Source organism: Nestor notabilis, unplaced genomic scaffold (genome assembly GCF_000696875.1).
Source record: "Nestor notabilis isolate BGI_N333 unplaced genomic scaffold, ASM69687v1 scaffold2603, whole genome shotgun sequence".
In the NCBI taxonomy this organism is placed as follows: Eukaryota; Metazoa; Chordata; class Aves; order Psittaciformes; family Psittacidae; genus Nestor; species Nestor notabilis.
Genome location: NW_009920395.1, coordinates 23,200 through 38,885, shown reverse-complemented (window position 1 = coordinate 38,885; position 15,686 = coordinate 23,200). Strand labels below are relative to the sequence as shown.

Sequence of the window (15,686 nt, the reverse complement as noted above, 5' to 3'; positions counted from 1 at the left end):
CTCTCCTCTCCTCTCCTCTCCTCTCCTCTTCGTGGCCTTCCTGTTTTGTTCTGTGTGGTAGTTCCACCACTCTCCTATTTAAATAAACTTTTGGACTGGTAGTTATCATCTCAGACTGCAACAATAAAGGATAAGCATTGCTACATATCGTATGTGTAATGACTCTACCAATATTTCATATTGTCATACAACAAATGCTATGAAAGGAAACTGACAAAATATGACTGGTATTGATGGCTAATATACTAGGAATATGCTTTAAAAATAGTTTCTAATGCCCTTTAGTTGTCAGCAAATTATTTGTAAAACATCGGTACTGCTACCTGCAGTGGAATGTTGAGTATAGCTCCTCTGAGACAAATAAAGCTGCACTTATTTGAGGAGTCGACCCTTTTCCAAAACTTTAGCTTATGTTCAACAAGTCTAGAATTCAATAGATTTTATTTTATAGTGAGCCATATTAAAGCCTAGTCTTAGAGATTTTGTGACACAGAAATTTCTGGGCAGTTAGTTGAAGATCAAGTTAACGCATTATTGACATATGACTATGCCTGGGTGCCATTACTTGCCATGGAATAGGTGTCACTGTATTCACAAGACGCCCAGTGTCTTCTGGATAATACAGGGCATTCAGTTTCCAGCACATCCAAAGTAAAGTAGAGGAAAGATGAATTTCCCTGGAAGAGAATTGCAGGTAAAAAAGAGTTTGTATGTAAGAAGTTTGGTCTGAAAGGAAGTTTTTTGAAGTAGATATGTTTAATCTTTAATGTAGTTCTCTATTAAGGCTTTTCTGAGCTAACAAGCCTAGAAAGGGTTTAGGCTGGAAGGGAACTTTGGAGATCATCTTGTCCAGCCACTTGCTCAAGGCAAAGCTAGCTCCAAAGTTAGCTTCAGACAAGTTTGGTGTATCACCAAGACAGATGTTCCACAACCTCTCTGAACTATTCCAGTTTCCATGGAGAAATTTAACCACTTTCTCCATGATTTATTTTTTGGCATTACATCTAGTCAGAATTTCCCTTACTGCAACTTAGAACTGTTATCTTTTTGCTGAGAACCTGTGAGAAAAGTGTGTTTTTATCCTGGCATCCATCAAGTAGGGAAAATTCCATCTTTCTGTTTTTCACATAGAACATATTGGTCTATTAGGAAATCAGTTGTCAGCCAATTCTATAGCTACATCCATCTCAAATGACTTCTGTGACCAGATACTCTTTCAGAACTTTGCTTCCTGCTCAATTTATTCAAGGAGCAGTGCAACAAAGCTGATTATGGTTTGTAATGTAAAAGTGTCCTGGTTTTGGCTGGGATAGAGTTAATTTTCTTCCTAGTAGCTGGTACGGTGCTGTGGTTTGCCTTTACTATGAGAATAATGTTGATAACACACCGATGTTTTAGTTGTTGCTAAGTATTGCTCACCCTGATCAAGGACTTTTCAGTCTCTCATGTTCTGTCAGTGAGGAGATGCACATGAAACTGGGAGGGAGCAGAGACAGGACACCTAACCCAGACTTCCAAAGGGATATTCCATACCCTAGACTGTTATGCTCAGTATAGAAACTGGGGCAGTTGGCTGGGAGCCACTGATCGCTATTCCGGGACTGGCTGGGCACCAGTCAGCAGGAGGTGAGCGATTGTATTGTACGTCACTTGTGTTTCCTGTATTCTGAATTTTATTACTCCTTCTCTCTTTTTCCTATTATTATTATTGGTGTTGTTATTTTTATTATTTATTTTATTTCAATTATTAAGCTGTTCTTTTATCAACCCACGGGGTTTACCTTCTTCCAGTTCTCCTCAGAATCCCTTTGGAATCACCTGGGTCTGGGGCATGAGCAAGTGGCTGCACGGTACTTACTCGCTGTCTGGGGTTAAACCATGACAGTCATTTCTGGTGCCCAGTGTGGGACATGGAGGATTGAGATTACAACAGAGCGTGTTCAAACAAATATGTTATAAGCATTCATTGTATTGGTGTAATAGTCTTTGGTCACAATGTTCATTCATTAACCCTTTAATAGCCCCATATGGCCAGTGTGAATGTCTAATGGAGAGTGGAGACTAACAGTAGACTATCATAGCCTGAATGAAGCCACACTGCCACTGAGTGCTGCCGAACCAGACATGCTAGAACTGAGAAAGAGACCTTACAGGGAGAATACTTCAGCAGTAAGATAGATAGAAGAGTCTTTGCTGTTCTTGTAGACTCTGTATGTTAGCTGAAGCTGTGGCCCTGGATTGCAAAGACAGCAGAATTCATTAAGGGTACAAAGCAAACCATAAGCATGGTAGTCTAGTGGTTATACCATTCACCTAGAAATGTGAATCCTCAGCTCTGATCCCTATTCTAAGTTACAATTCTATAGTTAGTGGAGTTAATAATTGATTAAAATGTAGAAACACTGAGATTTTTCTTTTTAGAAATAACTATGGTTCTTCTCATCCATCCAATGAGTTTTGCATGTCTTACTGCCCACTGGCTCCCCTTCACAGGGGTGGCACACACTTAGCTGCATGGCAGCAAGATTCTTCAGGGATGGGAGACTTGAGGCTTTAGATCTGTTAATGCTGAAGATTAAGAAGGTTGACTGCTTCCTAGATGAGCTCTTTAACTACCTGGCTATTGTGTAAAACCCGATAGTATCACTTGCCACATCCTTGGAATCTGGGCTTTGGATCACTTCCTGACCTTTTTCTTGTCCTAACAGGCAGTCTTAAGCAGCTCCATCAGATGCTGCCTGTTTTTAAAGTTGACATACTGAGATGTGCAATACACTTCTTAAAGAGTGGCTGTGTGCCTGAATTTTAGTTTCATAGGCAAGCAGCTAAAAAGTAGTCAGGTGCATTAGTATATCTGCATGTCCTTGGTCTCTTTTGTCTAATAGTTAAAGAAATTTTGTATTCTATTGCTTTTTCTGCTATTGATTTGCTTTGGCATTTAGGCAATCATTGACAAAGGCTTATGTATTCTTTCTAGGAAACAGAAATGTAGGCAATCATTGACAAAGGCTTATGTATTCTCTCTAGGAAATAGAAACAGGAAGGAAACGGGAAATGACTGAAGCAGATTCTCTATCCAGCCCTTCCCCTGTTTTACAGAGTGGCATTTTCATCTCCCAGAATTAAGATAATAACAAAATGCCAGTCTTGCAGGATAGGTTGATCTAATTAATGTTAGACATTCCAGATTAAAGAAACCCTTGAAATACAAATTTTGAACACAACATCTGAGACCTGACAACAGGCGGGACAGATTAATTTCCAGTGTTGTATAAAGCTGTTTGGAGCATCTCTTACAACAACGTCTTGTCAGTCAGAAGAGTAAGGGCATTCAGCATTGTTCAAGATCAAGCTTATGTACAATAACCATGCACAAATGAATACTGAGACAGCGTAAATCAGAACTGATTCCTTGAATTACATCAACATTCCTCTGTTAAAAGCAATAAACATAAGCTTTTAAAGAGCTGTGTCATTATTTTAAAATCACAGTCTCATGTAAATCATCCTTTAAATTGATACTTACTATATGTAGTTCATGTGCATCAGCAACACGGAATAACCCAAAAACATAGCCACTTCTGCGGTGTCTGTTGACCAAATCCAGGGCCACTCCTGCATCTGTTTCAATGGTATTACAGTCTGCAGGCGTAATGCTTGTTTTGTTTTGGGCATTAGAGCACTGCAGTAGTATTAGGAAAAAAGCTGAAGCTAGAAGCAGCATTTTGTTTGTGGCATCAGGTCACTTCTGCCTGTGCTCTAATAAAGTCAGTAGTCTGCTTTTAAATCAGGGTAGCCCACCAAAGTTATAAATGAATTCTAGAAGGGCATGATTTTATATAAATTTGAGTGTTGTGTCAGACGTGCCATTACCTTGACCCTGGATTAACATTTACAAACATCAAGTAAATGATTAGATAGTGATTGAGCAGATTTTGAGAAAAGTAGGCCTTGTAAGGCCCATCAAAGGGACTATGTTTGTGATTCTTTAGCAGACATTGTGCAATAGTGTTTTAGTATGAAAAATACTTAGCTTCTAACAGTGTGCTGCTGAGCCTGAAATTAAGAAGGTCCAGTTTATGTATGCATGTATTATGCGATCTTGGTTTTCTGTTTACTGTAAAAATGGTTGAACTGAAAATATGGTGAAATATTTGTGGTCAAATGATGGCTATATCCTTATCCCTGATTTTACAGATCCTTACCTAACAGAGAAGTAGTGAAAGGGAAACAAGATGATCACTCAGATTTGGAAGGGGATGTAGCTGAAGGTGCATTTGCAAGCTGGTGGTCTGTAGCTTCTATATGAGTACCTGCTACTCTTCAAGCTTGAGAAAATTTAGAACAGATTTTTATCAGCTTTACATCATTTCAGACTGGTGTTCAGAATGGGAGTGACTGACTTAATTCCAGTGTAATCTAGGCATGGCATGAAGTGACAGAAAGCTGCCTTTGCATTCTCAATCTGAGCAGTTTTGTGTGCTCTTTGGCTGTAGTAGCCTTCATAGACTTCTTTAGAGAATTGCTGGTAATTTTTTGAATTAATTAAAATAATTCAGTACATACTTATTTTTGTGAGAACCTTGGGAAATATAATGCAGAGTAATCCTTAACCCTTACTTCATTTCATTAATCCTTGTTAAAAAAAAAAAAATCCAGCTGTTGCATGTCTGGTGTCTAAGAAACCATATTTTTAGATAACAGAGCTGATGCAGTGGCTTTATTCTATAGTTACTTCAGGACACACTTAACAGTTCTTAGGAAGTAGATAAGCTAAATGGATAATCTCGCCGTATGAGAACCAGGGATACTCAAAATTAGTGTGAGTCAGTTTAAAATGGATGAAAATAGTCCCCACACAATGGGTAGAGAACTTCTGGAACTTGTTGACGTATGAAGATACAGAGGCAGGCAGTATCAGCAGGGTCAGAATGGCTTAGAAAAGTTCATGGATAGCAGGTCTTTAAGTGGATGCTAGGAGGACTAAGCAGGTAAGTACTCTTTAAAATCCCTATAACAACTATTCTGGGAAAAATAACCAGAGGAATGGTTTGCAGAAAGGGGGCAGGTCATACATATCTCTTAACCACAACTGTCTTTCCACTTTGAGAGATGATTACTAGGGTGGGTGAACCATTGTTCTGATGCAGTAGGGCATTTCTTTTGTATATGTATTTATAATGTTTCATTATAACAATTCAGAATTTCTTCTCAAAGATTGAAAAAAAGAAAAGGTGAAATAAATGTTGTGTAAATAATCAAAGACATTTGAAATACATCTCATCAGTTAAAAGTAATATTCGCCTCATTGCTGTGTTCCAGATTGCACACCCATTCATTACAATACTGTTTAATTTTTCAAATGGGCAGTCATATTGAAGAAAGGCATCAGATTAGGTAATTTAGAACATAATTCCCTTAGTCATCTATTGTTTGCAGGTTGTTCTTTTTTAATCCTTTTGTTCTGTGCTGTTCATTGTGACACCAATCATTTTTCTGACAGTGGCTTGTGTATTTTTTGTGTCTGAAATAGAAACACTATGAATAAACAGTAGAAAATGTACAGTTCCTGCAACACTGACTGCAGAAGTAAAAGTAAGATTCTGTTCTGTCTGTAAAGAGTTTTGTCCTTAATTTCCTTGGAAAAGAAAGATTGGACTCTATTATTGAAGTACAGCATGGACAAGCACTCCAGTCACAGTTAGAGCAGTTAATTTTCAGTCATAGTTGGGTCAGTATAATGTATTTCTCATCCAGTTTGATATTTTTTTTAATACCTATTTTGTTTTTATATTTATCACTTCCAAGTTTTGTTTGTTGCTTGAATGAACCTATTTCCATAAACAGGTTTCTGGTAGGAATAGGAATATTTATCCAAACATGGCATTTCCCTTGAATAGATTATCTAAAGCTTGTTTATTACTTTTGCCAAGGCTTGACTTACAACAGTAAGAGGTAGTCCACATTCAAACTTTAAGGAGTTAGTAAGAAACATCCTTTCTAAACCTCTCTCTAGAAATCTGGGAAAACACACAAAAAAGAGGTTTATCCTCCTCACTTGGAAAACAGTGTATCAAATGCTTAATAAATAGAAATTTATTCTAGGGGAGGGGAAACAAAAAGAAATCTGACAAATGAAAGAGAAAACACACAATAATCAATGGCTCCTTTCCTAAAATATAGCTGTAAGTATTTACAGATAACTGTTATGCTAGCTGACTGTTCTCTGCCTTCTGCAGTAGTGTTTCACTCAGGCTGGGGTTATCAAATCACACAGCTCAATTAGTTATGCAGGTGGCAAGACCTTATCCATCTTATAGCCTGTGCTGCTCTGCAGTTGCTGTTATTTCTGCTTCTGAGCAAGAGTAGAGCTTACAAAGACACATGTGGCTCCAGTCAGTTATAGGTGAAATCCTGGCTAGCATGTCTTTACTTTTTTTCAGTCTGTGATGCCTTATAGCTTCAGACCAGGGTGGCCTGATTTTATACCCTGATCATATAGCTTCCCCTCCCACAACTTATCTTTCTTTACCAGTCACCATTTTTTTAATCAAATTTTTAGAAGCTTCATCACCTTGTCTATCAAATTTTGTTCAAACAAACCTTAAGTTCAAAAGCTGTTTGGAGGAGACCAGCTGTCAAGTGAGCAGGTTGATGATGAAGTCTCATTGCTTTGGAGGCCTCAAGAACTAATACAGGGAATAGAAAGGGCATCAGTATTCCTTGTCTTGTCCTCAGTGCCACTGGCTGCAAACTGCTTTCTAGAAAAAAACCAGCCAAATTGTAAGATGTTGTCCTTAAGGATATGTTGCGAGAGTGACCCGTTTGTCAGGCTTGAGAGGCTGGGGAAAAAGGTGAGGTTAAGAAGTTGATGTTAAGGTTAGTGTCAGAGGAAGTTCCAAGGGATTTTACTTTTTCAGGGCTTGTGGCATTATACTGTTCTTAATATTTAAGCTTTAATTCATGCTTATAAGTTGTAGTAGATTAACAGAAGGGAAGTATTTGCAACTGTTGTGATTGTATAGTATTTAGTATTATGTCTAGTTGGAGGTCTTTAAAATCTACCTTTGAAATCAAAATAATATACTGGTTGATGAGAAACTCAACATGAGCCAGCAGTATGCACTCGCAGCCCAGAAAGCCAACCAGTGTGCTGGGCTGTGCCAAAAAGAGCTTGCCGAGCAGGTCAAGGGAGGTGATTCTTCCTCTCTGCTCCACTCTCATGATACCCCTTCTGGAGTACTGTGTCCAGCTCTGCTGCCCCCAACACAAGAGGAAAATGGAGCTGTTAGAACAAGTCCAGAGGAGGACCACAAAGCAGATCAGAGGGCTGGAGCACATCTCCTGTGAAGACAGGATGAGAGACCTGGGGTTGTTCAGCCTGGATAAGGCTCCAGGGAGACCTTAGAGCAGCTTCCAGTTCTTAAAGGGGATGACAAGAAAGGTGGAGAGGGACTTTTTACAAAGGCAGGTAGTAGTGACAGGACAAAGGGGAATGGCATTAAACGAAAGAGGGGATATTTAGATTAGATATTAGGAAGAAATTCTTCACTGTGGGGGTGGTGAGACACTGGAACAGGTTGCCCTGACAAGTTGTGGCTGCCCCATCCCTGGCAGTGTTCAAGGCCAGGTTGGACACGGCTTTGAGCAATCTGGTCTAGTGGAAGGTGTCCCTGTCCATGGCAGGTGGATTGGAACTAGATGAGCTTTAAGGTCTTTTCCAACCCAAACTACTCTTTGGTTCTGATATATATTCTGAATACAGCTGTTTAATATTTATAATCTCTCAGATGTGGAAGAAAATGTTTAACCATGAAGTGTGTTCAACGGGCAGGTTCTGAAGTCATAAATAGAATTCATAATTAACTTATTTTATAAAAATCTTGATTTTTAAGCCCATCTTGAGAACTTTGATATTTGAGTCTTGCTTTTTAAAAACTTTTTGATTGGCCAATAATGGCTGTAAGAGAATGATAGAATCATAGAATCAGATAGCTGAAAATTCAGGTAGCTAAAAATCTAAACAAATGCGTAGCCAATGCATGCATAAATAAGCCAGCATATCTTATTCTGTATCCTTTGAATGTTACTGCCCTTTTTTAAATTCACTATGCTTCTCCTATATTCAGAAATAAAGGCTTGATAGCATCTGGTAAGAACATCAACAGCCCCAGAGGTCACTGACCATTAGTTATCTGTGCCTGAATACAAAACATTTTCCATGTGAAACTGGAATGTTTGTTCAGATAAACATCAGACCAGATTTTAGGGGACGTTGCCCAGACAGCAAGTTAATAATAGATTATTTAATATTGTAAGATCAATAAGTGTTGAAAAACTGTGAAACAAAATTGAAAAATGAGTTGGGAATTGTCTTCCAAAATCCTCCTGCTTCTCATCTCCAGTGACTGGATGGATGGCTTCTCTGTTTTACTAGCCTGTTCTCTGCAGGAGAAGGAGAAACAGCACACAACCGTTCACAGAGACTGTTTGGGTGTGACTGAAGATAGGTATAGGGTGTTACTGCCAGCTGTTTTGATCAGTTTGGCTAGAAGGTGAGAAATTTGGCCAGAAGATAGGAGGTTTGGCACTATCTGGGCCTGGTTTTAGAAGATTTGCTGCAGTCCTGCCTGATCATGCTGTCAAATTGAGTAAATGTGTGTAGACCAGATGCATCACACCCTGTGCCCTTACCTGTTTGTGTGGGCATGTTGGAGGGAGTGCTGGCCTACTCACAGATTGGCATAAATCTGCTGAATCAGCAGCAGGATTTGAAGTAGTGATGACTAAACGTTATCAGCTGTCAATCATATCAATGCCATCTGGGAGTGCGTAATATCCAGGTATGTCCTGAAGATAAAGTAAACACAGAAACTATAAATCTTCAGTCTACTACCTGTACTTCAATAATTTAGTCTTGGATATTAATGCCAGGCCTCAATTATGATAAATGTTGGTGGTGGCCTAGGTGACGTGAAAGCTGGGTACGACTCTCGGTGCTGGAGCAGCCACAGCAAATAAAGGAAGTGCTCGGGAATCTCTACTGACCACTGATGCTTGCTGATCTGTACTGTAGAGATAGTCACCACTTAAATAAATACCCCTTCTAGTATTTATTTTTAAATCATAGAAATCTTTCATCCTAAATCTCAGATCAAAGCTAGGAAAGTTATTGAGTCAAATGTCATTTTTAAGCCTGGTGTACAGAACAGGCTAACCAATATCCAAATCAAATGCTCAAAATTTTGAATCCAGACATTCAGATGTTCTCTTTAACTCCCTATTTATCTTCACACCAGCTCCACTCCATTTATCTTCACTTGTTGCTGTGGCTGTTCAATTTACTATCATAAGCAGCTGTAGTCAAGAAAAAGAACTAACCAAAATGGGGTATCCTTGGCTGTGGCTAGTGGTTAATGAAGTGGATTTCTTTCCCTTTTGGGGAAGAATCTGGTTACATATATTGATATAAATCTCAGTAGTGTCATTAAACAGATAGAACCACAGCGAGATTAGAATCGGCATGCAAACAATTAATACAATAGACTGTCTTATAAAATAGCAGAAGTGAGAAGTATGGTGAAGAGAGAGCCAAAAAAAGCATTTTGAAAATCACAATGGGCTGCTGCCCCAATGCTCTTGTCCTCCCTAAAGCCAACAGTGAGTGCTCTGTGTAAGGGCATGGGGTGGTATCTGGTACCCTGATTTTGGCATGTGGCAAATCAGCAGTGCCTGTGCAGGGAGGTAGAACACACTGGTCATGCTAGGCAAACCTGACCTGGCAAAGGTGAAACTTCCCAAGGGAAACCAAGATGCTGTAATTTGATGATTTAATAAAAAGGGGACTGCTGACACAGCCTACAGCTCATACTGCGATAAGAATTAGAATTCGAATTTTAGGATTTTTGAGAACAAAATTGAGAACAATTTTGAATTGTTTTTTACTCTGAAATGAATGAAACTAAAATATCTTGATGATTCTCATTATGTTGAATTGAAATGGAATTATTTTTGGCTCTGTTGTGTTTCACATATCACTTTTTGGCTTTTATTAATCTTGGATGCAATTAAATTACTCCTTTATATAAAATTTATGTTTTTAAGAGCTTTTCAAACTGAAAAAACAAACATTTGTTGTGAAGATAATTCCATACAATATTTCAATATTAGTTTGTACCCACTCAAAATGAAATAATACTTTTATTTGTATTTTATTTTTAATAGTATAATAATCCATTTTAAGCAAATTGCATAATGCCAGAATACTTTAACAAACTCTTTTTTTTTTTTTTTTTTTTTTTTCTGGAAGACTCTTTGTATGGAGAAATTATCCAGTATCTTGAGGGATGATTCAGCAGCACTAAATCTTCAGAAACAATAATATTTTTTTTTATTTTGTTTAGAACAAATGATATTACAGGTCTGGTGGCAACTAAAGAAAGGCTCTCTGGTCTCATACAACCCTATAATTATTGCAAATATCAGTGTAGTCCTGGCCACAAATGACATTTCTTTCCTATGTTCACTCTTTTTCTTCTTCTTGTCTTCTCATTTATTTATATTTGTTATTGTCAGTACAGTTGCTATGTCTCGCTTTAGTGAAATTGATTTTTCTGAGCTACAGGCTGTAGAGTGTCCCTGAAGGCAGTTAATATGACCTATCTCAGGAAAGAATTAGGCTGATTTTGTAAACCATAATTCTGTCTGCACAGCAGGGTTAGTAAAGCATAAGAATATGGGTAGCCTGGGCTTGATTCTACACCAGTGAGAATTATCTGCAGAGGTTTCACATGTGGGTAGCCTTTTCCACTGTCTTTAAGTGAGGGTATAAAGCCTTAGGAAAAAAATCTTTGTTGAGATCTTCTACAGGAAATAAAAAAATGGGCTAAGCTCATTGCATTACAATTAAGAAGTTAACCCATAAAATAATAAAAACCCAGTGGCTTTTAATGCTGAACAGTGTTGAAGTTCTCTTCCCCCGTTTGTACGGAGTCACACCCATTATACTAGGTATGACTCTGTGAGGGACTTGAGAGCATCCTTCCTCCTGGAGGCTTGGCCGCCAGGGCTTAGGGCCAACTCAGCAACAGCATGTGTAGGGCTGTTTCCCTTCCCTTGGTGACCCTGGGGGCATGGTCCCAGGCAGTGTTGTGGGGAGGCCACAGCCAGAGCCAACTCAACCCCATTTCCTTCAGACCTCAGACCTGCCTCATTGCCCATGAACTTACATGGTGATCTGGCCTCTTCCCGTAACCTGACTACCATCCCTGGGTCTGCCTGGCTTGCCTTGCTCAGGTTCCATGGGATAGGCCCCTACCCTGCCAGCCTGGTTATCATGCTCAGCTCCATCTCACCATGTCTTGGGGAGTAGCCATCCTGCACTGTGCCCTGACAGATTTGTACTACTGAGGATGTTTTTTTTCTGATGCCTTCAGGCTGTCTGAGCCCTGCAAGTTCTTTTACATTCCTTGGTTAACTTTCCGTCATGATCTTACTGATAAGAGGAATTTGAGAATTAAAAGCCAAACACTTCTGTTGGAAAAAGCACCAGTTAGATTTCTTTTTCTAATCTATTCTTACATTTTCTTAAACCTAAGAATTCCAAAGATGAAGACTTCAATAAGCAATTTATTTATTTAAAGATGTTACACATATTGAAAGATCAGGTTGGCATTGTGGCCATTATTTTGTTGCAGGTAGTTGAGGCGATTGGATGCTGGCTAGACTTTGGTAGGCTTTTGAGGCAGCAAAGGCTGGACAAAGGAATTTGTCTTCCTTGCTTCTCCTGGGCATGAGTCTGATAGAGAAACTTCTTCAGGAAAAGGGAGAATAACTGGTCCAGTGACTGGTTTGGTCATGTCTGGTTTGCCTACTTGAGTCTTCTCTCCATCAAGACTGGGCATAGGTCCTACAGCCTCAGGTGGAACTGGCTTTCCATCTTTATGTTCATTCTGACTTTTCAGTAGGTTTTGGAAAGAGGCCTCCTCAGTTGAAGGTGGTAGAATCTTAACCCAGCCCACTGTTTCTTCTAGGTGTGGGGAGAAAGGATTGGTTTCTGGTGGTAAAGCTTGTTGATAATTCTGGCTGGATTTTCCAGGTGTCTGATTAGCTTCCCATTTCCCCTCTTCAGTGGCAGGATCCTATATAACAGGCAATAAGCATTACCCATTTTGAAGCTATTCCAAATTCTTTCAGTTATAAAGAAGGTTACCCTTCATACCAAGGATCTGTTGCAATTCCAGTCTGCAAAGACCAGCTGCAGAACAGGAGGTCAAAGGATAGACAGATGGAACTCCTTCTTATGCCGGTGGAGATAGGGTCATGAAGCTTGGGTAACTAGATAATTATTACTCTTTGTATTACCTTCGTTATTTATGATTTCTTTGTAGAGCATTCTGAACACAGTGTATAATTGACTCTATACTTATTCTATTGCCCCTGCAACACTTAGCAACAATCTCTATCCACCTAGCAACCTACTGTTTTATCACAATATAGATTTCTTTCTTATTTGGCCTTATCGCTTTCTTGAAGCCTGTATCTTTGTGAATAAGAAAACTTTAGAATGGCTGGGCTTTCAAAAGTGCAATTCTTGTTTTTTAAAGGAGTATTACTCTTGCAATTTTAAGATATTAAGATTAGATTAAGAAATACCTGCAGACTGTAGATTTCACAGGGTATTGTGACAAACTGTTCATGTTCCAAGTCACTGTTTACTACAGAGCCTTTGCAGAAGCCTGTTTGCTGGAAGAAGAAAATGCAAACATTTTTTCACATTGTGGCACTGATTGTTAGCTCCCATCTTGTAAAAGGATTAAGAAAGACTGAATAGTTATAGCTTCTGTGTGTATTTGTAGGGATAAGCAGCTTCATCAAACTTCTACTTGGGGACAGGCAAGTTCACAAAGGGAGGCAGCATTTTGCGAAAGGCTTTATATTTGCATTGAGGGTTAGGTAACATGATAGTAGAAATAAATTGGCCACTTAAGGCCCAACTACAAGAGCACACTTTAAGATCTGCTGCACCAGAATATCTCCATGCAGGCAAGTTGTGCAATGGAACACAATATACTTTTTTATACGAAAGCAATTTCACACCACGCTGGTGAAAGAAACCATGAGAAAATTTTGTTTCTAATAGTTGTGGCTTTACTGGGCTGCAGGTGACATGGCTTGGATCTCAAGATGGGGCTTGAAATGCTATCTCTTGGCAGCATGCTCATTCAGTCTTTCAGTTTTTTTATATTTTTTCCTTAGTTGCTAAATGTTTTCCTTACTAACCTGATTGCAGTATGAATATACTCTTTATGCATTGTTTATGCTTTACTGTCTATGTCTGTTTACTTGGAGAAGAATACTTAAGAATGAATCAGTTTTGTAAGGCAGTGGCTTCCCTGCCTTTTTCTGGGTGTTTAGGGGTTTTTTTTCTGTTTTCTTTATTCATGGACTTTTAGGTAAGAACTCAGAACGCTTACTGAAATGTTTTCTCTATTCTAAAGCAGTTTATACAGTTGCAAGACTGTATAAAGCTACAACCCATAAAAAGACGACTGTGGGCTTTGATTCTTGCCTGCAAAGAACCAAAGGGATAGGCTAAGTATTCACTGAGGGATCATAGTATCTGAAAAATAGGTGTTTATACAAGGAAAAGTACTCACAGCTAGTTCTGATGATAGTGGCTCGCATTTGGAGATGTCAGCAATCATGTCATTTTTGGAGCAGGATGTCTCCTGGATTAAAGATTCTACAAAATGTGCAGGACCTTCAACCCACTATAAATGAGAGACCAGTGGCAATTAGACCTTGTGTGTGTGTCAGGAAGAAGGAAGAATCCTACAGACCTTGAAATAAATGTAAAACTCCTCCTAAGTGTAGAAGCAGCAGGTTACACTTGGGGCATTACTAATAATTGTATTACAGGAGCATGATTTTTTGCCAGTGTTGCTTTATTGCCGGGTTATTTTTTACTTCTTAGTAAATTATGGATTTGCTATAGTTGAAATGAGTTTGGGTTTAGTAATAAGTTAGCATCCACATAGAACTACGTATCCAAGACCCTCTTCAGTGCCTTGTTGGTAATTTCTGGTTGTTTTAATGAACAGGATCACTTTTTATATTTCTGAAATGCAAGTACCTCAAGGTTGGAAAATGGGATCAATTAGTTACTCTATTGTAATAATATCTAACCGTTTGAGACAAAGAGTGAAAACCACTTTGCTATCTATACATAATAAATTTTTGAGAGACCGGATATTACTGTGGTAAACAAACAGGATTTGCCCAGGAGATCAGTAACTATCTGTTACTCTAAAATTAGTTTTAAACCATGTTTAAACTCATTCAGTGAATTACGGGTATGTGTTGGAAGGGAAGACTGTGCTTTATTAAATACTTTCTATTAGGGAGTTACTAACTGATGGTGGTGGTAGAAGAAAGAGCTAACAGTGAAGCTTTTCTAAACTTTGGAACACAAATCGGACTTCGGTTTTGCATAAAGCTTTTTTTTTTTAATAGGTAGAGTCGAAGTCTTGAATCAAAGCAGATCTTCATTTCCCAAAATTCTGCATGAAAGTATTCTCTGTTCAACACAGATGATACAAATTCTAAACAATCTGTAAAACATAACAAATCATATGAAATATAACAGGTGGATCCATACTTCTTGAGGGCTAAAGCAAATCATATGAGCTTACTTGCATTGAAGCTCTTGTGACGTTGAGGACAGAGAAATAATGAGTTTATTCACTCTTTACATTGAACTTGGCAAGGCTTTGAACAGCAGCCTCCAAATATTTGGGTTTAGTTGGATTGTCATCAACTGGGCAGTCAGGACATACTGTCCGAATATATCTGGGTGGAACTTTTTATTCAAACAAAAAAGTGTCATTAGAGAAAGCATAACCATTAGAGTATATTGATAGTGTAGGTCTCTGTAAATGCATCTATGCCCTCAACCCTACCCTACCCTCAACCCAAACGCTACCTAGGACCTGTCTTACAGTCCCCTGAAGTAACTATATGTAGTTTGATTCACTCAACAATTTTGAATCTTCATGAATTTGCAGACTCATAAAAATACTGCAGTGGAGGCAGAGATGCTGCAAGAAAAAAGCTCAACCTACTGGTAGTGGGCTTGCTGTTTGTACTTGCCTTTCACAAACCCATAAAAATGCTTTTTGGACTAGAAAGCAGAAGTCCATATAGAGGCCCTGCTGAGACACCATGGTGCCATAATTGCTATTAAAATTTCAAGTAATGCTATCTAGCAAAGAGTGTTTTACCAGTCCTCTTTTAAAGTGAGTGTGTTGAATAAAGACATACCTGGTTGTAAAATCCACTCATAAGTATTCAGATGAGCAAAATTTCTTGCCTGATTAATGTAAATAATTGCTTTGCATTGACCATAAGCCTAAAACAATATAAACACTGAGAAACAATTAATAATGCTCTCTTTGCACCAATTACTTAGCACCTAGACAGTGAGTGATTAATTTGCAGTCACGAAATTCTTCTCAAGGAAAAAGTTGTGTTAATAGACAGTTAATGGCAGTGAAGCACATTTCTAAGTACTTCCTTAAAAAATAAAAGGCCATATCTTCCACTGGTGTAATTCTGAGCTAAATGATTCTATGATTCTATTTCTTGACTTCACAGAAGACATATAGGCCATTTAGGCTTTGGACCTT

At 38.6% G+C, this 15,686-nt stretch overlaps 2 protein-coding genes across 2 annotated transcripts in view; both read right to left on the bottom strand.

The window, feature by feature from the left end:
* HRG (histidine-rich glycoprotein) overlaps nt 1–3,724 on the bottom strand; it is a 10,077-nt gene extending 6,353 nt beyond the window's left edge. Inside the window, exons 1-2 of the mRNA XM_010010647.1 lie at nt 3,527–3,724; nt 570–677 (exon numbers count right to left, since the gene is read on the bottom strand). Of these exons, the coding sequence (XP_010008949.1) occupies nt 570–677; nt 3,527–3,724 (306 nt within the window). The remainder of the gene's footprint in view (nt 1–569; nt 678–3,526) is intronic.
* Nucleotides 3,725–11,720: 7,996 nt separating this feature from the next.
* Nucleotides 11,721–15,686, bottom strand: part of FETUB (fetuin B) — a 9,414-nt gene continuing 5,448 nt past the window's right edge. The window contains 5 exon segments of the mRNA XM_010010646.1: nt 11,721–12,140; nt 12,655–12,744; nt 13,659–13,772; nt 14,694–14,860; nt 15,322–15,409. Coding sequence (XP_010008948.1) covers nt 11,721–12,140; nt 12,655–12,744; nt 13,659–13,772; nt 14,694–14,860; nt 15,322–15,409 — 879 coding nt within the window.